Source organism: Sphaeramia orbicularis, chromosome 24, assembly GCF_902148855.1.
Source record: "Sphaeramia orbicularis chromosome 24, fSphaOr1.1, whole genome shotgun sequence".
Classification (NCBI taxonomy): Eukaryota; Metazoa; Chordata; class Actinopteri; order Kurtiformes; family Apogonidae; genus Sphaeramia; species Sphaeramia orbicularis.
In genome coordinates this window covers 27,822,870-27,850,075 of record NC_043979.1, presented here as the reverse complement: position 1 = coordinate 27,850,075, position 27,206 = coordinate 27,822,870, and the positions used below count along the sequence as shown (strand labels likewise).

Sequence of the window (27,206 nt, the reverse complement as noted above, 5' to 3'; positions counted from 1 at the left end):
CTCTTGAGGACAGAGAATGCAGTCCGGGAGAAGATTAAATGAATGAATGAATGACTGAATGAAATACTGTTTCAGCTCTTGGCCTGTTTGCAGCAGTGCATCACTTCACTTAATGCACAGCTGTGTATTGCCATAAATTGTCACCTTATTTATCTTCCTGAAACACGATGTGCAAAGGTGTGGAACATGCAATAATATTCTATATCAGTGGAATTCATATAGAGTCAGTTTGACAGATCCAGTTTTTGCAGCTAATGTTAGTAAGCTACTACATCAATGAGAGTTAGTACTAAACTTAATTTTTTCCCCTTGATTAAGACTGGTAACATCACTTCTCAGCTTCATCCACTTCCTCTGTCTTTATCATCACCTGTGAAGTGGTAGAACGTCAAACGGATGTCTTTTACAGACAGTACTGCAGCAGATTCAATACAGAGGAACAAACAGAGTTGGAACAAGAAGTGACGTAGTTTAACAACTGGATACAGTGTGAAAGGACATTTTGAGTAGAAATTATATGGGTAAATTTGACCTGTTTGGCTGTCTTAGGATACGTTCAGATAGAAAGTCTTAATGCATAATGTGCATTTTTTGGAGAAATCCCATTTTTTTGTGTGCTCGTTCATATTACACAACTAGAAGCACTCGGAGAGCGCAGACCTCCGCCAAGGCTGATCAGTGGCCCCCCCTGTGGGCCCCCCCACCCCCGATCACCACCAAAATTTAATCATTTCTTCCTCATCCCATTTCCAACAAACCCTGAAAATTTCATCCAAATCTGTCCATAACTTTTTGAGTTATGTTGCACACTAACGATCAGTGGCCCCCCCCCGTGGGCCCCCCCACCCCCGATCACCACCAAAATGTAATCATTTCTTCCTTACCCCATTTCCAACAAACCCTGAAAATTTCATCCAAATCTGTCCATAACTTTTTGAGTTATGTTGCACACTAACGGACAGACAAACGAACAAACAGACAGACAAACAAACAAACAAACCCTGGCAAAAACGTAACCTCCTTGGCGGAGGTAATAAATGCAACTTCTTTCATTTTAAGTATGAACTGAATGTGACCCTGAAGTGACCTGTATGCACATAAGAGGTCCTGACATAACATGTGACCATGCAGGCATGCACTGTGTTTACGAATGTAAACATGAAGGGGTGCAGAATTGTGATGTATGTCGTATTTCAGTGACATAAATGTCGGATAAATGTGACCTGGCCGTTAAGACTGAAGTTGCATCGCAAAATATCCTATCCGTATCGGATTTAGGACCAAATATGAAAGTGGCCTGGGTTGGATTTGAAAAAAAACAGATTTGTGCTGTTCAGACTGTCTTTAACAGATCGGATGCAGGTCACATATGGGCAAAAAAAAAAAAATCAGATTTGGGCCACATTTGCCTGCAATATCAACTTCTGGCAGTTGTAGTCTTAAACTAAGTAATGAATGAATGAATGAATGAATTTTGATTATTGTGTCCTGCATAAGAATATGACCAGCCCTTACATGGGTTTATAAGACACCAAAAATAGAAACCAAAGACCAAATACCAGACGACAGGCACAATAGATATAAATTAAAAAGACAACGTACTGACCTATTTAAACAAACACATCTGCCGCTTTTTCCAGGCTTTACAGACAAATAATGCTAATTTATATACATTTGAACTAAACAACCATTTCATCTTGTCATTATCATTGCTCCAGAACATACCAGGGTTTCAGATAAACATCTCATTAAACAGACTCTAAATAAACTTAAACTCTTTAAAACTCTTCTTGGATCATCACACGAGCTTTTCTGAACAAGTTCACTTTTTAGAGATATGCGGTCAGCGACAGTACAAACATTAGAATATGATTCAGTGCTGTAGATGAAACCACCAACAGTGAGATCACACTTAAACATCTACAGCAGTAAAAATAAATCCAAAAATCATCAGAACAATGACATGGAATACTTCTGCTTTAGTAAGCTGTGAAACTGTACAGCAGCTTTATGTTCATTCTATATCCTGCAAAAACCTCTTAGATGTGATGCAACGAGCATGATTGTGCTGTCTGAAAACGCTAATGAGGCAGCACAGCGCTAGCAGCATGTGGAGAGCTTCCTCGCCTTGTCGATTTAGGTGCTGAATCCAAAACTTCAGGCTGTTCTGAAGACAAATCAGGACCCTATTTGGAGCTGCAACTTCATGTCAGATACAGTTGTCATGTGGGTAAAGTGAGGCTGTCGGAAGTAGAAATAACACAGCAATAATAATAACATGAGGCTGCTGATTGCCTTCTTCTGAAAATTGCTTTTTAGGATTTCATATCTTCATATCTGTCGACTGAAGATGCTGCCTGTATAATCAAGCTCCCATCTGGCTGTTATTTTCTGTTCCATGTCACAACTTGGCTAATAACAATCACACTCTTTCCCTCAGCAGAACAGATTGCTCATTAAATAAATTAAATTTCTCGTTTTGTGAGGGGACTCGCAGTTGTAGTTTGCTGTTCTGTGGCCCCAACTCAATATGGCTGTAATTGTTTTTTCTAACTTTAACTGTCTCGGGAAGACAGGGAAGCCCAGTGAAGCCATCTGTAATCGCGGAGGAGCTTGGGATTTGAAGTGACGCACTTCTTGGAAACTGCTTTATTACAGTCATTTTTTTCCTTGTTTTTCTCTCAGGTTTAAAAAGGGGTTTGAGTCAGAGCCAACACTACACTCTGGTATCAACTATGCGGTTTTACTGCTGGCAGCTGGACACCAGTTTGACACGTCTTTCGAGCTTCGTAAAGTGGGTGAGTGGACATATGCGTGATCTGACCTGCATGCTGAGTATCTCTGCTCTGTTCTCACTCTGCAGTAGTCAGGGTAATATGTCACATCCAGTCATTATTTAAGCAAAAATCTACAGCTAGAGTAAGGATTTGATGGTTTTTTGTAAAATCATTGCATTTTCTGTTCTTGGATGAATTTCTGAAACCACAGCTATATCACCTTAGATGTGACACTTTTCTTTGTCATTTGTCTGAAAGTAAAATAAATGCATTTTGATTGTGAGTTGAATTTTAAAAAGATTCTTAAATACAAAACATTCAGCTCTAGGAAGTTATGCTATCATGTTTTTTGTGTGCTTTCTGACACTTTAGTATGTAGCTGCAGAGTGATTTTACTTTCAATTTATCTTTATCATGACATGTTAGTCTATGATTCTCACACAAATAATCAACTATTTTGTCCATTTTTGATGATTTCATATCAATGATATAGCAAAGGCGTGACAATAGTTTAACAATACACATGCACCGTGCAAAAAAGACAAGCCATTTACTGTTAATGAATTGTGGAACATATAAATAAAACCTCAGTTTCAAGCTTCACCAAAAAAAATTGCACAGGGCAGTCAAAGACATAGACATGGCAAATAATACATATACTATAGCAAAGCCTACTATTGGAATATACAAAGAAATTGCCAATAATGACAAAAAGATGCTGAAGTGACGTCATTATGGAGCACCAGTCAAGCCTCAAATGGTGGAAATTATCTTCGAATAGCAATAACATTTTATCCAGACATTTTTATGCAGAAGCAAATTTAGCAAATGGGCAAAATAATCAGTTCAAAAATTGCATGTGTCAGGACTGACAACAAATATGTCAAAGTCATCTGTACATAATTGATTGCTGATGTAAATGCATTAACTTTCAACCACCTTATGTATGTTTCCAAGCTGTGCATTTTACACATTTAAGGAAAAAAAAACTCATATGTTATGATTGTTATCCATTTTTTTCATGTTTTTTAGCCATGCATGCTGATTAGCACTTTGCAGTCAAACCTTTGCTTTTGCAATGAAATCCGTGGTTCAGAGGAGCTCAGGAATGTGGGAAATAGAGCAAGGAGTCCTGGGAATTGGCCTGCAGCTCTTGTCTTAAGTTCTGCATTGTGTCCCTTTAGATCCTGTTTTTCCCCTGTTACTTTTACCCACCACTCCTACCTGCCACTGGTTTCTGCAACAGAAACAGTTAAATATGTCTGTTTTTTATTGACATTGTGTTTTATGAAATACCTGCACATTTCCCTTTCGTCTCCCAGGAGTGAAGCTGAGCAGCCTGCTGGGTAAAAAAGGCAGCCTAGACAAGCTGCAGAGCTACTGGGATGTGGGTTTCTTCCTGGGTGCCAGCATCCTGGCCTGCGACAACACCAGGGTCATCCAGGCCTCGGAGAAACTCTTCAAACTCAAAGCTCCCATCTGGTGAGAGCACAGATAAGCTGTTCTCAGACGATTGTGCTGAAACACACATTTCCACCACATCCATGGCCAAATGTGTCTGTGTCATTGTGTTCTGAAGTGAGCTCGGCTTGTCCATGAAACCACATTGACCATCTGTAGCCATTGTGAAAGCACTTGGTGGGTTTCACATAGAGAACACAAAATGCTCTTTTGAACAGCACTTTTAATTTTACATGGATTTGTTGCATATATACTGACTTGGTTTTTTAAAACATTTGCTTTTTGGGTGCAAAGTAAAATCTTATGTTACGTCATGTTGTGTTATGTTATGTTATCTTATCTTATGTTATCTTATCTTATCTTATCTTATCTTATCTTATCTTATCTTATCTTATCTTATCTTATCTTATCTTATCTTATCAACAAATGCACTGTGCCTCGTACAGGAAGCAACATCTTACCAAATTTCCACTTGCTTTCATTCATATTTATCATTTGAACTTATTTTCTTACCGCTTATATAATTTTGTATGTTTAGTTTTGTTCTTTTCTTTAATGATTTGACAAAATTTTACAAGTAGTTGAGAGCACATTTACCAAAATCAGTAACAGATTATAAATATCCTGAAGATAATTGATGTCCTGCTTATATGAAAGGGCAGTGAGTCTAAGGCTACATTCAGACAGCAGGTCTTCACGCACAATTCGGATTTTTTGTTGAAATTCGATTATTTTGTGTGCTCGTTCATGTTCACACATTAAATGCGACTTCTATCAGTTTTGAATATGAACTGAATGCGGCCCTGAAGTGACCTGCATGCGCAAAAGAGGTCCTGATGCAATACATGACCACGCAGGAAGTAAATATGTTTTTCCCATCACTCCTCCTCCTGGGACACCGAATTGTGACGTTTGTCGCATTTCAGTGACGTAAAGGTCGGATAAATGCGACCTAGCCATTCAGACTGAAGTCGCAATGCAAAATATCAGATATGTATCGGGATTTAGGACCACCTATGAAAGTGGCCTGGGTTGGATTTGGAAAAAATTGGATTTGTGCTGTTCAAACTGTCTTTAACAGATCAGATACAGGTCACATATAGGCAGAAAAACTGGATTTAGGCCACATTTGCTTACACTCTGAATGTAGTCTAAACTTCCATCTAATGTTGAAAATATTGTTACTATCTTCAACCAAACTACAGTATATTTACTGTATTAAGGAATAAAATGCGATAGACAGACATGTTTAAATACAGAGGCACTGATTTATGTAAATGGTTAATTAATGATCTACAGAATTTGTACAAGAGGGAAACAGTTATTGGTTACAGTTACTTAACTGATACCATAAGAATTATAATTGGATTAAATGATACAGGCTCAATACTTTTTTTACTTTTTCCAGTGATTAAATATTTTCCTAGTACACCTTGTCATACATGAACAATATGCATTTGTAGGTGTGAAATTCTTCTTCTTCTTCTTCTTCTTCTTCTTCTTCTTCTTCTTATTATTATTATTATTATTATTATTATTATTATTATTATTATTATTATTATTATTTTCTTGATTTTCAGGTCTCAAAAATAAAATAAATTTTATTCCTTTTAGAAAATATTTAGTCACCACAGCATGAGAAATAAATATTAAAGTTCTAGAGATCTGCTGTGCTTCAGTGGAGTTACACCAGGACAAAACTGGTCTGAAGCACATTTTTCTGCAAGCATTAATTTGCCAAATATTCAACATCTTTTGTCCTTGTACATCTACTGAAAATTTCATGCATCTGTTGTGGATTATTCAGAATAAATTATTGAACATCTTTTTCTAGACCAATAGTTTTTTACAGAAGTCATTGTTGTGCCCCAGTTTTTAAGCCCCAATATTTCAAAAACTAACGAAGATATAAGGCTGGGGATTTATATGGTGTTTACTGGGACTGATAAGATTATTATATGAAAGTATAAACTAAGTTGGAGATGGTCCTCTGATGATTTACTTGCTGGGGTTTGATATTGTTGTAATGACGCTTAAAATTTATATTGATTTCACGTGTTCTTTTAGATGTGAACACGGTAATTCTCTATAAGAATATGTGTCTGTCAGTCAACACAAATGCTCACATGGACTCAAAGATGGACTGATTAGATTTTGGTCAAGGGTCATAGTCATTTTAGTCTCACATAACACATTTTCAGTGATAGCTGCTTGTAATTTAAAAAAAGGGCATGAATAGAGTATGATGCATGAATAGTGGATGAACTTATGGCTCTTGTTTTGTGGCATCGCACCAATCACTGTATGTGGGTATGAGTCAGAATATTTGCACACAGCAAAATGCCCTTTTACAGTGTGTGAGGGGCAGCATCTATATTAACAACAAATAATCAACCTCCAGTTTGTGTTTAAGTGGGATTTATCACTGAATATACCTAGATAAAAGCAGATCTGAATGGTTAAGGATGTTTACACCTGGTTGAGTTAAATTTTTCCTAACAGAAAAAATAAGAGAAAATCTAAATTATGTTGCTGTATTAGGTATAAGGCAATGTTTTATCTTCATTTTTACATTACTAGAAGAGGCTAAACTTTTTAATCCATCCATCTGTCCCTCCGTCTGTCCATCCCCAAAGCCTTATTTAACTCCTATTTATGCCATGATTATGTGATTATGTTATTTATAAGTTTGAACTTGACTATATGTGAATAACAGCAGATTGAAGTCAGTACAGTGAACTGTCTGCAACCAGTGAATGAGACCCAGCTGTTCTTTGTTTGTGCTGCAGCTGTGAAAACTCCTTAAGTTTCCATTAATGTCACCAAGACAAATGTCACCCAGCGTGGAAACACAATTGTATGGTATTGTTTGTTTATGTTTGTTTTTTCATAATCTTTCTTGATTTGCCACCATGGGTTAAAAACAAATGTATTTCACCTGCACATTATCTGCAAGGAAATGGTTGAGTTTGTGATATCAAACATTTGTCAGAAGGGAAATTGTCCACCAGGAAAAGTGCCCACAGTCCTGACATCTTGTTGCATTGTGTTTATTTGGATCCAGACTCTCAGGTGATAACGTCTAAAGGTTTTTCCTAAATATCTTTATATTCAGGTATCTGCGCTCACTGGTGGAAACCATTTTGATCTACCAGCATTTTAATAAGCCCAGTGTGGAGCAGCCGGCGCCCAAACAGGAGCTGGTTGACTTCTGGATGGACTTTCTGGTCGAGGCCACAAAGAAAGAAATCTCATCTGTCAGATTTCCTGTAAGTGAGTCCAACAACAGCAACATGTGAGAGCTCCTGAAGGCAAATAAAATACCTTAAATATAATGTTTGTTTTTTTTTTACAATCCTTTTCCAGGTGCTGATATTAGAGCCCACTAAAGTGTACCAGCCTTCATATTTGTCCATAAACAAAGACGTTGACGACAACACAGTGTCGATTTGGCACGTCGCTCCCGATGATAAGGTATGTTTGTCATCCAGTCACCTAGACTTGGATGCTTTTTTTCCAAATTAGTTTCAATTTCTGATCTTTCTCTGAAATAAATCTTGCTAAAAATTCACAAGCGCCTTCCAACATTAGTTGATTTATAAAAAAATATATACAATCTGAAAAGGCATTATAATGAAATATATGACAAAAGGTGTTTTGTTATCTTTTTGGGAGAATTGTAATCTCGTGTTTTATTTAATAAAACACTAATTGACAACAAAATCCTCAAGTATAGTCTTAAGGAGAACAATGTCAACAATCATGATATATTCTGTCATTTTTAACAAAAATATACTCCATCTCTCACTGTTATCATTAATATATTGTATTGAAGGTATTTCATTGAACCATATATGCTTTTAATCGTATCATATTAGGTTTATTACTGTGAGATGGATACAGACATTAAGTGAAAGGGACTACCTATGAATGTTGCTTAAATAAAAAAAAACAAAATAAAAATAAAAAAACAACCATAAAATCAGTCACCAAAGTTATTGTCCATGTTTTCAGCCACAAAAACAAGCAAGCTAAAAAAATGATGCATACAATATCTTGAATATAAAACAATCTTAAAAATGACATGTTTATTAAATAGCACAGGCAAGTTTCTTGAAGTTACTGGAAAAATCACAAGAAATATAATGTATTAGGATATTTATTAAAGATGTTAACATAATAACAAGACTAAAACCATGTACAGGATGAATAATGATGTGATGATATATAATGGCTCTTTTTTCCTGTTGTGACCTCAGTGTGACCTCTACCTTTGATTATTACCTCATACAGTAGCACTTAATTTTTTACCTACACAGCTGAAAAATAAAATTGTCTGCTCACCTGAAATTGATTCCTCCTCCCTCGCACTGTAACCTCAATTATTTTATTTTAGATCAAGCAGCCAGATTTATTTTTCAGTGTTTTTACAGTGGACTCGTTAATTTAACACCTAATGGGATGAACCGAACATCTGCCAGAGGCTGTAATGATGTTGTTTGTGTGATGTGTCTGCAGAACAAAGGGATCCATGAGTGGAACTTCAGTGCCACGTCTGTTCGAGGTGTCAGGTCAGTGTTTGCCGGCTTTAATGGCTCACATTATGGATGAGTGATGTCTCAATGACCTTATACTTGTCTCCAGAGTGTGTGGGGTTCATCACAAGAGACGGAGACTTGGAAGGAAAAGGCTCTGTTATTAGTTCTACTGGACAAATGTGTGGTTTATTTCTTCATTAACAGGAGATTTCAGTTGCCACCGTGCTCAGTTTATAGTCAGCAAGTGGCGTACTATTGCTCAATCATACATTTTCACAATTCAGAGAAACATTTCACACACACAAGTATCCAGCGTAGTATCTGAATGCAATTTTACCAAAGTCACTGTGACCAAGAGGGACAGTTTGTGCTGTCTGTGATCTGACATTGTGAGCAGCATTTGTGACTTGCACAAACTAGTCAGCCGTTGCAGAAGAGTTTTACAGATAAACAACATACATGCTGCTTCATTGTCTGTTTGTCAAGAAGTTGAAAGTGGAAGGAAAGGCTTGAATATATGAAATATCACAGTAATCCAACACAGACAGGACTGTACAAAGATCTTTTGACCCAAAAAAAAAAGGCTCAAATACAAAACAGGTCTCCAATAGTAGGTGTCAAAGTCAAATGAAAGCTGGTTCTCAATTACCAGTTGGGTCAAAAATAATATGGATAAAGGCCTGTTATAAATTATACTGCCAGTTCACTTCTATATTAGTACATTCAACAATATAATATCATTGTTTTCAACTCTGTTTTTCCCTAGATCTTCATTTGACGTGTTTTTGGTTTCAGTCACTGCAGGGGTGTGTCGTAGTTTTTCAGCAAAACTGTTTTTTTATGGAAACTTAAAGGTATGACAGGAAGATGTTTACCCAATGAAAGGTCTGTTACCCAGTGAACAGATTTTATTCAGCAAAATTCCACACAGTTTTCATTTTATAACTATCAAGGAAGTGATATGTTTGTGGAAATGTTCATAGAAATACTGTTGGCATAAAAAATGGGAGCAGATTAAAACATTTTTTTCACACTGATTACGACTATTTTCTACTTATTAAACAGAAAAACTGAGAAGTAAGGTCTTTGCTCTAATACAGCTGGATAAATTTATCAGCTGAGCTTGTTTCTCCAGGTCCAAAATATAAATAAATACATAGCAAATTAACATAACATCAATTTTTTTTTTTTTTTTTTCACAGACGTTTGGTGCTAAATCACAGTATAAACATGTTAAAACTGACAATCTTAAGAGCGATATAATTATTAACAAAATGAAATGGTAACAGACACCAGCAAAATATCTGTATTTGCACTAGAAAAATGATACTGGTTAGTTTCATTAAAGAGGCTATCCAATTAATTCAGTTTTATGTCTTTTTTTACTGACTACCTCTCCTCCTTTTACTCCTCTCCTCTGCAGTTCCAATGGCTGACATGGCTCAACATGTTATGTTTTCATTTCGACAGACTGCACATAACTAAGAGTGAGGAAATCACAGAAGTCACAGGCAGTGTTACCTCAGCTAGAGCTCAATTAACTATCTAGTACTTGTATTATTTTGCTAAAATGCCAAATGCTGCCTGAGTTACAGTTTTGCAGTATCCCACCGGAGAAAGAAAGCTCAGACACTTAAATAATATATTTCTCCATCTCCTAACAATGCCATACTGGTGAATCCAGACCATACCAGCCCTTCATCCACAGCAGGAGATGGTCAGTGGAGAGTCATTTAATTTGGAGAAACTGCTGACCCGACACTGGAAACATGTTTAGTTTAGATTTATGTCATAACATGTCGTGTTAACCATAATATCCTCTATGTCTGCTGTCACTACTACCTCAGCACCTGAACTTAACAAGCCTTAGCTAAAGTTAGCTAATCAGCACCAAACTCAGACACTGAAGAATTTCTTGTTGTTCACCTCCCAAAACAGCAGCAGCAACAATAATCCACCCAGATGTGAAATATATGGAACTGTCCATTTTTTTGCACTTTCCTGCACTGGTGTTAGAGGAGGGATTCTCCTCCACATGTTGATGTTTATTTTCATACGTGGAGCCATGGCTAAAACGGTGCTGTTTTTACAGTTATATATGGATCACAAGTGTCCAAAACTTATCACATATATTCATTCATTCATTCATTTATTTTCTGAACCAGCTTTATCCTCACTAGGGTCACAGGGGTCGCTGGAGCCTATTCCAGCTACTTATGGGCGAAAGCGGGATACACCCTGGACATGTCGCCAGTTGATCGCAGGGCTGACATATAGAGACAAACAACCAATCACTCTCACATTCACACCTATGGGCAATTTAAATTAACCAATTAGCCTATCAGTGCATGTCTTTGGATGGTGGGAGGAAGCTGGAGTACCTGAAGAAAACCCATGCTTATCTAATCTGATTTAAGAATTCTTGGCTTGAGACAGATGTTAGATTAGCAGGACTGTATTCATTACACTTCATGTTGTGTTGGTGTTTTGTTTGGTCACATGACTGAAAACTTCAAATTTGATCCTAAAAAAAAAAAAGACTACGACCCATTCAAGTTTAGGAGAGGCGGGTCTTTAACATTAAACAGTTTCATTTTCACACCCTGAAGAGTTTTGATATGAGCTCCAAACACCAGCTATAGATGAAAACCAGCTTTAAGATATGTAACATGCTTGTGCTCACACAAATCAACCACAAACACCTATGTGATAACAACAGCTGAACAAACAGTGATAACAGGAAAACGGATTTTGAAACTATGTGCACTGTATGGATATGTAAATCAACTTAATCAGATAAAAGTCTGAAAGTCTTCAATCTGGCCAGGAAGGAAACATAACATGTAAGAGCAAGAAATACAGTAGAGATCATGCAAGCAAAACAAGAAATCAGTCACATACTGTTCTCAAGAACAAAAACAAGATTCAGCTACTGCTTTAAAATCCTGCTGTACATCATTCCATAATATTAATTAATGTGTTATAATTTATGTACATGCAAAATCTGTTGCATGTCTGTCACCATATACACCAATCAGCCATAACATTATAACCACTGACAGGCAAAGGGATATTAATGTTGATTATCTCATTACAATGGGACCTGTCAGTGGGTGGGACATATTAGGCAAAAAGTGAGCATTTAGCCATTGAAGTTAATGTCAGAAAAAGAAAAAATGGACAAAAGGGAGATTTTCAAATCCCAGGATCTGAGCATCTCCAGATCTTGTTGTTCATTCCCATTCTAAAGTGGTTTGTACCTACCAAAAGTATCTGAAGAACAACCAGATCTCAACTAATCGAACATCTATGGGAACAGAACATTATTACCACCTGTCTAATATTGTGTAGGTTCCGCCTTTTTCCACAAAAACAGCTCTGACCCAAGGCCTAGACTCCACCAGACCTCTGAAGGTGTGCTCTGGTATCTGGACCAAGACATCAGCAGCAGATCCCTGAAGTCCTTGAACTAGACAAGAGAACCATCATGGGTCAGATTTATTTGTCCAACACCTTCCACAGATGACAAACAGGAAGAAAACTCCAAGGCATTCTCTGTAAGCATTAAAATGTCTTCATTGTCACAGCATGGTCATGTGTACACCTTCATTTTAATGCTTAAAGAGGGTGCCATGGAGTTTTATTCCTGTTTGTTATTGACTTTATGAATCCCTTTTTCAAAGAGCACCTCAAACAAACTCTTTTTTTGGGTCCTAGAAGCATTCCTTCCCATGATTTTTTGAACCTTCCACAGATGAGCAATGGAGCTGAGATTGGGATGCCCTTCCTTTGTCCATTTTTGGACTATACTAACCACTGCAGACCAGGAACACCCAACGACACCTGGAGTTGTGGAGATGCTCTGACCCACTCATCACTGTTACAATATGGACTGTTTGTCAAAGTCACTCAGTTCCTTACATTGCTAATTTTTGCTCATCAGCTTCGAAGACTAAATATTCCCTTTTGCAGCTGAATATATTCAGTTCAGTGAAAGGAGCCATTGCAATGAAACAGTCAATATTCTGAGTGCTTCTCCTCTCAGTGGTCAGAATCTTATGGCTTATTGGTGTATTTTTAAGTCTATTTTAAACAGAGATCAGGTCTGGAAGGAAGCTAATCTTTGCCACATTAATATATTCAGTTGAGTCAACACAAACAAACTGTTACTTGAAAACTCTTGTTCTATGATATGATGTGCCGCAACTATATCCACACTTCATGAAAAACCAGCAAAACAGAGATAAACAAATACACAGTACATGAATGTCAATCTCGCTGTTACACGAGGGGATCTTTATTCTATACAATTATTGCTCTGATGAGAATCTACATGCACAAACATCAGTAAATCCCAGTTGTGTGATGTCTTAGTCTGTGCCTCCTTTTCCTTGGTCCTCAGAGGAATCCTGTGTCAGATCAGAGACGTGGAGGGCTGTGCTCACATGTTGCTAGGGAACGACTCATTCTCTGTGCCCACTCAGCCTGCAGACAGTCAGCAGGACACAATAGCAGCTCTAAGAGCAACAATACGACCACACATACAGCCACACAGTTGTCTGGATCTGCAGCTATGGCCTTGGCAATCCACCTGAGCACTTATCCTGACACATACAAGTTTCTATTTAGTTACTAATTGGCAATAGCTGCCAAAATTTTTGTGAAATTTTTTGTCCAAATCGGGCTTTTGTGTGTAGATGCATACTGTACCTATCTCTTATGTAATACAAGAAATGTGATGGCCCACGTTGAGTGCAGTGAAAGGCTTTGTTTCACGTCTGTTTTCATGGGTTTATTGAATCGACTGAACTCTTTCTCCTCAGCATCTCCAAGTTTGATGAGCGCAGTGCCTTCCTGTATGTCCTTCACAATGCTGAAGATTTCCAGATCTACTTCTGTACAGAAATGCACTGTAAAAGGTTGGTCAGTCTGTTCTCAGCTTCAGTGTGGCATTTTTATTAAGCTTGTCGAAGGTCTTTCAAACAGTCATAGACTAATATTATTATTAAGGTAAAAATCTTTCCTGAATGAAATAAAAATGGCTGTTTTTTCTGCAAAGTTGAAAGTTTTGTAGTTAATTTTATTGTTGAGAATCATCTGTACCACAGCTGCTACATAAATCATCCCTCTTACTGACTTGCTAGTATAACTAACAATGAATTAATGAATGGTTTAAGGCTGAAGGAATTTTACTTGTCTACTCATCCATGTTGATGATGTGAAAGAATTAAATTAGTAACTCAGATCCAGAGCACACAGTCATCAAAATGTAACAAAATGTCATAATTTAATAAGCTATATCTTAAAAACTGAATTAACTCAATCCCTGAGATTTATATTGAAATCCTAAATAAATAAAATAAGCCATATATGAGTTTACTTTATAATTACAACAAATTTACATTTATTGCTGGAACTGCAGAATTTTAACATCCATAAGGGTCTGAATAATGAATGTATTATTCTGTTCTATGTTAATTTATTTTATTGTGCATCATAGGTAAGTTGAATTTCCCTAAGGTAAAAACATCGCATTTAGGCACATAAAAGAGGTCGGCTGTGGTTATTCTTACTTGAAACAATTGTAGTCATGAATGGTTAAGATATAAAAATTGATCTGTCACATCAATTGTAATGTATTCTTTTCAAAGGTCATTTCATTTGCATTTGTCTTTTTGCATATTGTTCCGTGTTTTTCTGTGTTTTCTATTTAATTTATGAATTTATTTTGTTTTTGCATAGGTACATTGTTTCTAAGGAGCCAAACAAATTGCTTCTTAACTTGATTTGCATAAAATCATAACATCGATGTTCAAACAGTCCATCTCAGAGGGTAGAAAACCAAAGAGGAGAAACTCTGGTGCTTTTTTTTTTTTTGTCAACCATTTTCTTTCTATAATGACAGAAAAATAGCTCTGTTGCCATAGAACAATATAGTGCTTTTCTGTTTTTCTCAGTCTATGTTCATTGTCCATCTAATGGGAACATTTTAGTCATTTATGCAAAACAATCTGATAGCAGTTACCTGTGCACGACATAAGATCCACTGTCTTTGAGCATCAGTCCAGCTTCAGCTGCTCAGTGCAGTTTACTTCTTAGAAACCAAAGAAAATTGTAAATAAAAAAAAAAAAAATTCTGTTTTCCCCAGTGCCTCAACAATCTGCCCAACTGTTTGCATCTATCATTTGGTAGGTTGCCTACCTGATTAGTAAGTAGGTAAAAGGCAGCGCAATGGACACAGCACAAACATGTTAATTCCATTGAGATCTTTCTCTTTGAATACAATGGTTCAGTCTCAGAAGGATCCTTTACACCTTTTTCACAGCAGACTCAATAAAGCAGAAAATTAAGTGTAATTACTTCAATTCACAGTGTCTGTATCCCATGTCGGTGCATCAGATCCAGAATTTTGGTCTGCATGCTGGCTCACTGACAAGGATTTATGGAACACTTAAATGGCACACATCCATCATGAATGTTGTTAGAATCACCTGTGTTTTTCCTGCAGTAGCAAGAAAAAGCAGTGTTCTGAAAAGGCCCTGGAAGCAGTTATGTACCTGTTATCTGAGGAGGGCACATTAACCAGACCTACAGTCCCTAGATGAAATATATTGGCCCTCATAACATTTAAACCTCATAACATTTGAAACCTTAAGCAAGCTAGATCTAATGATGAAAGAAGATCGTGCATCTTTTGTGGGTGCAAAACTGGTGCAGTCAACACAAAAATACAGCATGTAGTTCATAAAGAAACCACAAAAAGGTGGAATTCACTGCAGACTTCACTGCCAAATATAGGGCACAAATGTATTTTACATCAGTGCGAAAGACATTTACATGGATGTCGATAAAGGAATATTCAAAACAAGCTCCTTTACATGATATATGTTTATAAGCCTTTTTTAAAAAAAAATTGTGCAAATTACTACAGGTAGTTGGGCTGTTGCAATTACTTCTGAAAGCTGAAAAACTCCCTTCTTGAGTTTCTGTCTCAGTATGTGTTTAATGTTGTCAGGTGAAAAATCCTCAGTCAGACATTAGAGGGATCAAGTTTTAGGGACACTAATATAAAAAGTAGTAATGATCAAACTGCTTTATTAAATAACTAGAAGCACTCGGAGAGTGCAGACCTCCGCCAAGGCTGATCAGTGCCCCCCCCCGTGGGCCCCCCCACCCCCGATCACCACCAAAATTTAATAATTTCTTCCTTATCCCATTTCCAACAAACCCTGAAAATTTCATCCAAATCTGTCCATAACTTTTTGAGTTATGTTGCACACTAACGGACAGACAAACAAACAAACAGACAGACAAACAAACCCTGGCAAAAACATAACCTCCTTGGCGGAGGTAATAATGGCTGATCAGGGGTTCATAAAGTTAGCACTTTTGTCTGTTTTGGAGTTCAGAGACATTGTGACATACTTCCAAAACATCAGTATGAACATTTCTTCAAAATCCCAGATGTATTCAGTGATGCATCAAATTTCAAGACATGAATTAATCCCATTTCAGACCTGGCTGAATTACATTATACCTGGAGCCTATTTTGTTTGACATTTAGTGGATTGTGTTATAGACATAAAAGACAATATAAGCATGAACACTGGTTGAATTATGGAGAGCTCTGTGTGTGTTTGTGTGTGTGTTTCTGCTTCTTGAAGACACACAATCTGTGAGGTTTTGTTGTTTTCATTATGGACTACTACATGTGCTGAAATGCTGAAAAACGCCTGAAACACCAGAAACTCTGATACAAAACAAAGGCTAATTGCACTTGATTGCAAAACTTTAATTAGTGTGCTTATGCCAGCATATTATTAGTGCAAAAAATGTGGTAGATGCACAAACAGTGTTGTTCTTTGTGAAATTGGCAGGTACAATCAATATTTTCAGTATCTGCCTTCTGCCCCTAATTAAGGATAAGTTAAATTGTCATACTATGAACATGACGCACTGAATATTGAACTCTAGCATCTATACACCTTTTTGTTTTGTATTTTATTGGTATTTTCCAGTTCCATCATATTGTATCACTCTTGTGTATGCTGTAATTTCCCATGAAAAAAAAAAATTGCATCTTTTCATAATTTCTTCAACAAGTTGAGAACACACTTTAGCTGATATTTGGCACCATTTGCCACCAGCAACAACAATGAATACATTTACAAAATACACTGGGACACGACAATGTCAGCTCAGTGCTAATGCTAATTTTAGGTGCTGGTTGTAATGGGTTGGGTAAAATGTGGAGGGATTTCTATAGAGGGATGATCAAGTAAATTGATGTTTACTGAAATCTTATATATCCTCAAGACCCAGCAATGCATTTTTTGTCCTCTGTAGCAGCTAAGAGTTTCACAGCTTTACTTAAAAAAAAACAACAAAAAAACAAAAACTGCAGTCCAAAATTTAAAAACAAAAAATGTATATCTGAATAAACTGTTGAAGATGATCATTTAACCTAAAAATGCCTAAACTTTTACTTTCCTGGGTGTCAGGAGGATGTTTGTACTTTAACAGGTGTATTGTCAATGTACAGGTTCTAAAATATACAGAGACAAGAAGCAATTTGAGGTCAAGGAAACTTTATATTGACAAAATTAGATTATACAGGAATTTCCACCATATAACTTACCCTTATTAAACCAAAATTAATTTTATGGTGCATTTGAAGTATAATTGTACTTTATCAGGCTTTAAATACTCTACTCACTATAAAACTAACTGAACCTTTTCCTTGATCTTGCTCTACACATCTCTGGTTCATGTCAGCTCTGTACCCAGCTGTGAAATTTTGCACCTTCCCGTCACCATGAACACACCTTGTTTCGTTTTGACGCCTTCGTTTTCTTCGCTGTAGCTACTCAGCGAAGTACTGAGTGTTCAGACTTGTGACTCTCACATCTGAGGCTCCCGAGCACTTCCAGTTCCATTATCTGGAGTGTGAGCATCCGTGAGTCATCCCCGCTGTTGTTGTGATGCTGTTTTTTGTATAATACACAGAAACAGGAGCGACAGTGGGAGGGGAAAGGGTGAGGAGAGGTGATGAGGAAGAAATAGTTGAAAATAGGGAGAAAGAGGAACAAATGTGGTCTGGTGGTGTGTGTGTGTGTGTGTGTGTGTGTGTGTGTGTGTGTGTGTGTGTGTGTGTGTGTGTGTGTGTGTGTGTACACAGTTGGTGCAGACACCTGTGTGTCAGTTAACACCATGCAGACGGGCTTTTTCTGACAGCATGACAGGGTGTTAATTCAGCTGGTTTGTGTGCCGAACGTGATAAAGGTCATCAAAGATATGTTCATGTGTGGGAAGTGCACAAATAAACATACTGTACTGTTCTTCTGAATAAGATCAGCCCTTAAATACTGAAAAATCATATGTATGTGACTAAGTGGCTCTTCAGGCATCAGCTGTAAATGTTAAGTGGTTCTGAAGTGGATTCATTATGGAAAAGCATGCACATACAGTGTTATTTACAGCAATTACAATAGACTTTATTCATTATAGTGAAATACATGGAATCACAAGTGCTTTATTGATTCTGGAAGAAGCAGCTAATGTTACTGGAGTTATTATGGTTTAGAAATTTTCATTAGTTTCTATTTATATTTAATTTTTCATTTTAGTTGTGATTGCAGTTCAGTTTTAGCTGCACAAGTTTTACTTTTTGGTTTATTTTGAGGATTTTAGAATATGTGATGCAGTTTTTAATCACTTTCAATATAAATTGGAGTTTTTTAGGTACTATAAGAAAAGTCTACATTTATTGGTTGATGAGATAATGCATGAAATCAGATGCAATTGACAAAAACCTTTATTAGACAGTATATTATACAAAAACATCTGTTACCTGCAATTGTCTAACTATATAGCATTATGTAGTTTTAATGTAGTGAATTGTTCCTTTTGCTGTTTTTTATGTTGTGCATTTCTGCTCTCCATCCATTTTTTTCTTTCTGTATTAGAAGTAAAACACTATTAAATATTTTTTCAGTAAATAATCTTGAAAAGTGCTTTCCAGAAGGGTATGATATTGAAAACCAGCCTTTCGTTTCTTTAAATATGGCAGAAATGACTAATTGTAATACACTGTATTGCATCCTTAGGTTATTTGTGACATTAATCTGCATTTTGGACTAATGAGACTTCTGTTTGCAGATTCTGTGACCTGGTTAACAGTATAACAGAGGAGGCCTGGAAGGGTCCAGAGGAAGGAGACTGTGACGCTGACGCCCTAGAGGTGAGAACGCTCAACACTGAATTCACTCTTAACTGGCTCAGATTTTAATCATATCAACTTTAGTTATGTTAAAATGTTCTTGTAAGTACGTCCATAATACGAGACATTGAGGGACTAGTGGTGGTTTTCAATATCAGTCATCAAGTTTTGATAAAAATCTTGGCTTATAGTTCAGTCAGGTTATGTCCTTAAATGAAGAAAGTCTTGTACATTTAACACTTAATATTAGATTCTCTTGGAGAAATAACTGTAACTGGACGGACAATATTTCTTCTACTTGACTGACAACATTCTGCTAAGAGGTTCACTTGAACTGTTTACATAGATACAACATTTCCTTCTACTTTTAACCTTTTTGCATTTTTGCTGATTTGACTTTTCACCCTAAAACAGGGGTCTCAAACTCATTTTCTTTCAGGGGCCACATTCAGTCCGATTTGATCTCAAGTGGGCTGGGCCATTAAAATAATAGCTTAATAACCTATAAATAATGACGAATCCAAATTTTTGTCTTTGTTTTGGTGCAAAAAAACCCCCATTAAGTTATGAAAATACTTACTTTTCTAAACTATCCAAACAAAAAAGATGTGAATGACCTGAAAAAACTGAAATTTCCTTAGGAAACTAAGTGCAGTTTTAACAAGCATTATGGATCGGATCTACAAAGGCAACAGTGACAGCCAGAAAACTGTTAAAATTGTTCTTAATTTTCTTTAGACATTTCAGGTTGTTCATATTTGTTCAGGTTATTCACATTTTATTGTTACAGGATAGTTTGTAAATGTGAATATTTTTATAATTTAATGTTATTTTTTGCATTGAAACAAAGACAAAAATGTGAAATTGTCATTATTTATAGGCATAATATGATATTTTTTTCACATCAAACTGAGAAGAAAATATGGAGTCGTCATTTTTTTGAAGGTTTTTATGCTATTATTTTACTGTAGATCATATTGGTCTGTATGTGGAACCTGAACTAGAATGAGTTCCACAGCCTTGACTGTGGAAATTTTGCACTTTGCAAATTCATCCAATGGGCCAGATTGGAGTCTTTTGCAGGCCGCATTTGGCTCCCGGGCTGCATGTTTGAGACCCCTACCCTAAAACCTTTTTTTTAATCACTTTTTGATTTGATTGATGTTCAATGGATTCTGGAACAGTTCATATTTGATTAAACATGTCTGTTATTTTGAGCCTTTTGACTCACAATGTGTTCAATATTTTCGGAAATATTGCTTAAAATGGTTAAATAAAGATATAGACACAAATATCTGAGTCTAAAGAATCTATTTCATCTGTTTTTATTCACAATATTCAATGTGAATTAAAAACTAAGTGGAAACACTGAAAATTTGAAGTAAGTTTGCATATCAGAAAAATGTACTTGTGAAATGTGCAATTGAAACTAATTTAATGAATTGTTATTTGTGTTTTCATGTGCTGAATAATAAGAAGACTCCAATATTCACTCAATTAATGTAGTAATGATGTGGAAACATATGTTAGACAAAGGCTCAGATAAACTGTAGAAGAGTTTTAAACATTATATGATTAAGACAAGAGGTTCATTTAGTGGACAAAAACTAAGACAAGTTTCAGGGTTTTGTCAAAATACATACTTCTATCAGCTCCTCAATCAATATTATGTAGTTAATGATTGCGTGAAACAGTACATGGAACAAACCATGATGAGATGAAGATCAAACTCTTAATATTCTTATAACACCAGTGAATGCTGTCTTAACCTATACAGATTCCAGTTTGTAGTGGCTTTAAATCTTTTAAGATCTTCAACAAAAATAAAGTTTGCTTCTGGGCATGTCAGTCATATCACCTAATGTTACCCCCTTGTGCTCCAAACATGCACAGAAGGAGTGTGTTTATTCCAACCAGAAATGCAGAAGAAGCGCATCTCCTTGATTTTTGTATGTCTCTGAAAAAAATGCACAGATTTGTTTGATCAGATTTTCCATTTTTCTAATCCTGTTCCTCGCTATTTGCATCATAATGCATTAAAATTGAGCCGTGAATGCAGAAAATGAACAGTAACCTGCTGTGAAGCGGCCTGGATTTTGGTTGTGTGGCTTTTAGGCTTTGACAGTGCAGAACAGACACCTGCTGCCGTATTCAGCAGCCTTCCCAGCGGAGCCTCAGGAAAAGAAAAGCTAATTACCCAAAATACTGCCTCACCCTCTTTGACTCAAACGCATGGCACAGATCAAATGTCTAACAGGTTTTTACCAGAGCTGTTTTTTTATATCTCTGTTTGATCTCACATCATTAATAAACTGTCAGTTTGTCTTCAGTGTCAAATATCCCATTATACCACAGACTTTTACTGTCCTGTAAATCATTTCTTTACAAGAGAAGTAAATTAATATGGTCCATCTCCACCAAGATATCCTGTAGTAATCAGATATTTGATGAGTTCATGTCATTTTATAAATAGGGTGTTAATAATAGATAATTTAATATTCTTGTTCTTATCATCGTCTTTGTAAATGTTCCTTTACCCATTGTGTGTGTTGCAGTACGACTACGAGTATGATGAACACGGGGAGAGGGTGGTTCTGGGAAAAGGCACCTTTGGAGTGGTTTATGCAGGTAGAGACCTCAGCAACCAGGTCCGACTGGCCATTAAAGAAATTCCAGAGAGAGACAGCAGGTGAGAATCTGCCCTGGATGATAATCTGGAACATGACACCACATCTCGCACTGATAACAACAGGTCTGTTCATCCAAAACCTTTGTCCAAACCTTTTATTCCTCTCGTCAGATTGTAGTAAAGATTAGTACGGATATTCACAGTCTAGTAGAAGTACTAGAACTCAACTAGAAATGTAAGGAAGAAGATGAAAAACTACAACTAAAGACATACAAAGGGGAGTAAAAACTACAATATTTGCCTTTGAAATGTAGAGGAGTAGAAGCATAAGCCTACATTAAATGGAAATACTAAAGTAGTGCTCAAGTACCTCAAATTACTACTAAAAGTACAGTGTTTGAGTAAAAGTAGTCAGTTACATACCACCTCTGTTTTCTCCAGAGAATTCCACAAAACTGTCACCTTTATAGCGATAGTACTTAATAATTTTGTACTCCGAAATTGATCTTTCGTGTCTTAAAAACACATGAAATACATGACTGTCAGAAGTCAAAATGTTTATTTTATCACTGCAGCTCTATTTTCTATATCACTGAAACAAAAGATCCAAATTAAGATAAAAAAAAGAACAACAAAAAAACATACATTTACAGCAGTATTACTGTCACAAAAGATAATGTTCAACACTTGTCTGCAGACACTTAAAGATGTTTTAGACTCATGTCTGTTTTGATTAGAGACTAAAAGTTAGAAAGTGTAGTAAAAAGAAAGTATAGTTTATTGTAGGAATGTAGTTGGTTTAATAAACAGGGGTTTCCCCAGGTTTGTCATGAGTTGCTGTGGTAGTTTTATTGCCAAAACACTACTAACTTTAGAGTTAAATAAAGTTCTTCTATATGAAAAAAGCTACTGGAGTCCTTGCTGCAAGTTTTTTCTCCTTTTCCATGCAGTTTTGAAGTAGGAAAAGTTGTGCCAGAACCCTCTATTTAGGTTTACTATATTTTTTGTTGTTGTCATTTGATTAAAAACTGTATTTTTGCATAATTTTGGACCCATATTAGTATGATATTTAGAAAGTAATAATAATAATAATAATAATAATGGATTAGATTTCTGTAGCGCTTTTCAAGGCACCCAAAGCGCTTTACATTATATTATTATATTAGTATGATATTTAGAAAGTACCCCGCAATGAAACATGAATTAAATGAGCATACAATTCCAGTTTTGTAGATAATAGACAGCCCCTGCTCTTTCCATTTATGGTGTATTTTTTTTTTAGTTTGGAATAACTTAATTTATCCAGAATAGACAAGAACTGTCTGTTAGTTAGATCTAAACCTTAATCCAAGTGGCCCTTGGGACTGAGCTCCATATTTAATTTTAGGATTGACTAATACACTGCTGTTGAGTGTCATTAAGAGAAGTGCTGCTTGTCCCTGGTGGGTTCTGCTTTGAGTTCTAGTTGGTGCAGAGCTGTGACTCCCACGCTCTCTGAATTCCCACCAGTGTCTCTACTTGAAACATTACGATCCTCATGGTTCCACTTACTCATGTTCAGCTGCAGGACTCTCACAGACTGACTAGATGATTTTACTGCTGCAGACTATTCCACTAATCACATCAGCGAGTGAGCACAACCTCGGAGGGTGAGGAATGTTGGGAATTTGGGTAAATAATTCAGTAGTCAATTGAAATCTCAAGATGAGACAAAAAAAGTGGATGTGATTCATGAAGAGACTGCTGACAAGAAAGATTTCAATGCAAATGGATGTACCTGTTGTTGTTTTAAAGCCGTACACGTAGGGATTCAGATGTGTCAGTGTAATCAAATATTTGTATTGTCAGAAAAAGAAAGACTCAACTGAAGCAAAAGAAAATGTTATCACCAAATGATGACTTTCAAGCAATTTGTGTAATCATATAAACTGTTTTTTTCACGTGCATCCTCCATGAGTAATATGTTTTTGAAGGACATAGTGGTTCATTTTGGCATAATAATTCATTTTAACTGGAAGGATCTTCATTTCATCACACCTTTTATGAAATACATAATCATGTAGAAATGTTTTCTCCCTAGAGGGATGTAACAGCAGCAATAACGCAGTAATGTGACAGAAAGACAGCAGTGTTAAGATAAGAAAAATAAAGAGACAAAAATTGAGATAGGAGAAATTTACTGAGTGAGTTAGCTGTTGAACTTGTCTGTTAAATGTTATTTTTAACTTTATACATATTAGTTTATTTGGTGCTCCTGAATGCACCATAAAGTTCTAGTCCCTGTTTGTCAAATGCTAACACACATAGCCATAACACTTTAGCAATACAGTACTATTATTTATTCTGGGGCTATTTTTATCTGAAAATATACACATGTAATATTTTGTATCTGTCCCTTTTTCCAGACCACTGTAGCAACAGGATTTTTGATCTAATTCAATTATGTTGCAGCTCATATTTTTAGGTTTGTCGTAGTATTTTGTGATGATGCGCTAAATGTCATTGGATACGGACACTCTCTTTCCGTCTGCCTTCTGATGCATGTTATTTATTGTTATTGCAGATATTCTCAACCTCTCCATGAGGAGATCGCCCTCCACAAACACCTGAAGCACAAGAACATCGTCCAGTACCTCGGCTCCATCAGCGAGAACGGTTTCATCAAGATCTTTATGGAGCAGGTGCCTGGAGGTCAGACATGTTTCTGTCAGTTTCTAAACATGTGTACATAAAACCAGACTTGCATTCCTAATTTCTCCACTATTTGATTGGTTATGAAGATCATTTTGTGTCTTTATTTTGCAAGCAAAGGGAAAAAAGGCAAACAAAAAATACAGTTTTTTTTTTGTTTTTTATATATATATATATATAAATATGTTTAAATATACAAATACAAATATATATATATATATATATATATATATATATATATATATATATATATATATATATATATATATATATATATATATGTATATATATATATAAAATATAATTTTGAAACAAAAAAGTCAAAATTTGAAAACAAAAATGAAGGTTTCAAAATTTTAAGCTTAACAAAATCGATTGTGTTCTCATTTTCTTTCATTTCAAATCTGAAACTTCCGCTTGCAGGCCAAAATATTTTGTGATTTTAAAAGTTTTGTTTGCAAGTCCAGAGGTTTTGCGTCTCTAAATCTTTTGCAAATCCAAAACTTTTTGATTTCAATTCTTGATTTTTTTTGTTTCAAAACTATATTTTCTCTTTGCTTTTTTTCCCTTGACTTGCATAAGACACACAATTATCTTTATAAGTGGTTGGTACGATTGGTCTTATTCCAGGAGAATTCTTCCAATGAGCCAGACTATTAATAATTAACTAATGAACCAAGAATCAGTGATGTATTTTATGCCATTTCACTAAAATGGTATAAAATACTAGTATTAAGAATACACAGTTTAGTTCTGGAGTTGCAGTCAAGTAATATTAGTTTGACCAATGTCTTTATATGCATGTACCTGTTTTTTTTTTTTTTTTTTTTTTTTTTTTGATGTTTCGCCCCCACAAAAAAGGTCAGAGGTCAGGGATGGTCCAGAGACTGTGACAGCTTAATCTGAGTGACCGGAGCTACTTTCTAGCCTCAAAAGTTTCAAAAGTCATGTTGTGCACTGAGAAAAAATGTTTTTCATCTCACAAATAGTGTTCTGTGTGGTTGTATTTGCACAAGCTTTTTTTATGTAGACAGTATTCTAACACCCTTTCAAAGTCAGATAAAATGATATCCAGCTGTCTGTTCTATTTTGCATAAATTATTCTTTATATAATCCACTTACATCTGAAATTCACACTGATGAATTCTTCGGGTGTTCACAAAAGCTCTTTCAGTAGTGGGAATAAAATATTCTCGTATACAAGTCAAAGTGAATGCATTGATTTGTGTTGTACTCTGTCCTCTCCTGTGCTCAGGAAGTTTGTCTGCATTGCTGAGGTCAAAGTGGGGCCCTCTGAAAAACAACGAACCCACCATCGGCTTCTATACACGGCAGATACTGGAGGGGCTGAAATACCTGCACGACAACCAGATAGCACACAGAGACATCAAGGTGACTGCATGTTTGTGTTAGGATTGAGGATCTTAACTTGTGCAAGTGGTCCAGAATTTTCTGTTCATCCATTGAGCCCCAAACTGGTTGAGGACCTGATTTGACCAGATGTCACTCCAAATTAATTTCCAACAGTCATACCTTGACTTTTTCCCATCTAGTTTGGGAGATGTGAATGACAAACATGGTGAGTGATGTCCTCGAGATATTTCTGAGATGAAAACCAGGTACCAAAAGGCTTAAACCATGCATAATGGTTGTACAGCTGAAAACTCACAACCTTTTACTGCCAATTATGAAATATCAGATACGCTCTTCATCAAAAATAAGCCAGATACCTGCAGAATAACACATCATTTAAATCCTGTGGCCATGATTTACTACTTGTTATGACCTCTCGCAGTGTATATTCATGTATTTCAATGGTTTTCCATGTGAGGATGATAAACAAGCTTTCATACAGTAGCATCTTTCAGTTCCTATTGGTTGCTAATTTAAATTGCAATACAATTTGAAGTAGTTTGATGAAAACTGTTAATTGCAGGAAACAAAACCCTCTGTGTGTTGTTTTTTCGTGGAAAAGCAAAGGTGATGCATTAAACATATTACTATAAAATATAGAAGACCCAAGTGGTTAGCATGAGCAGTTAAAATGGGGAGAAAAACATCATGGTATTTATAGAAACTCAAGCTTCATTGACAGGAAATCAACATGAGGGGATGTTGGTACTGACCAGTGGCCATACTGTTTGATTGACAGGTGCTCTCAAGGAGGAGCAGAGCTAAATAAACAACTATCACTCAAAAACATAAGAACAGTCTGTAATTATAGTAAGAACGGCTTCGAAGAGGACATGAGTACTGGGAAGATGAAGCTTCAAGTGTTTCCACACAAAAGAAAAACTGCATACTTCAGACTCTTGCACCTTTTTAATTCTCTGTCTGTTTTATTTTGTTAATTTGCATTTTCTCACCATTATCATAAAATATACCACTTCCTGTTATGCTGGCTTCCTGCAATATTGTCCAAATAATACAGGGCCTGTCAAGTGTTTGGAGGTACCCAGTGTTTTATCATGCATGTTCTTACTGATTCTGAATAGTTACTTTTTAAAAAAAAACAACCTCAATTTATTGAAATTATTACAATGATGACAATATAAAAAAGTCATATACAGTATCCAATATATGTAATGTCAGAACAAGAACTACACCTGCACTCACATGTACACACACACAACACACATAAAAAAAAGTACTAAGGTCCACCCCAGGTGTTGGTTCCACACTGAACATTATTGTTTTTGGGTCTTTAGGGAGCTGTCTCTTAAAAATCTTGGACAAAGTCTCTGAAGTTTCAGTCCAACAGGTAGTGATGTTGGGGCAGGTCCAAAACGTGTGTGACTTGAATTGTTACTTTGACCAAATAATTATACAAGTACAGATAACAGATATTGCAGCAAAACTAAATGGCGTCTTCTCCAGACAATCAGCTGGA

The 27,206-nt window shown here is 36.1% G+C and overlaps 1 protein-coding gene across 1 annotated transcript in view; it reads left to right on the top strand.

Moving 5' to 3' along the window:
- Positions 1–27,206, top strand: part of map3k5 (mitogen-activated protein kinase kinase kinase 5) — a 119,501-nt gene that overhangs the window by 68,882 nt on the left and 23,413 nt on the right. The window contains exons 8-17 of the mRNA XM_030128496.1: positions 2,686–2,798; positions 4,100–4,259; positions 7,354–7,507; positions 7,605–7,712; positions 8,757–8,809; positions 13,600–13,695; positions 18,936–19,017; positions 21,552–21,685; positions 24,189–24,316; positions 25,572–25,708. Of these exons, the coding sequence (XP_029984356.1) occupies positions 2,686–2,798; positions 4,100–4,259; positions 7,354–7,507; positions 7,605–7,712; positions 8,757–8,809; positions 13,600–13,695; positions 18,936–19,017; positions 21,552–21,685; positions 24,189–24,316; positions 25,572–25,708 (1,165 nt within the window). The remainder of the gene's footprint in view (positions 1–2,685; positions 2,799–4,099; positions 4,260–7,353; positions 7,508–7,604; positions 7,713–8,756; positions 8,810–13,599; positions 13,696–18,935; positions 19,018–21,551; positions 21,686–24,188; positions 24,317–25,571; positions 25,709–27,206) is intronic.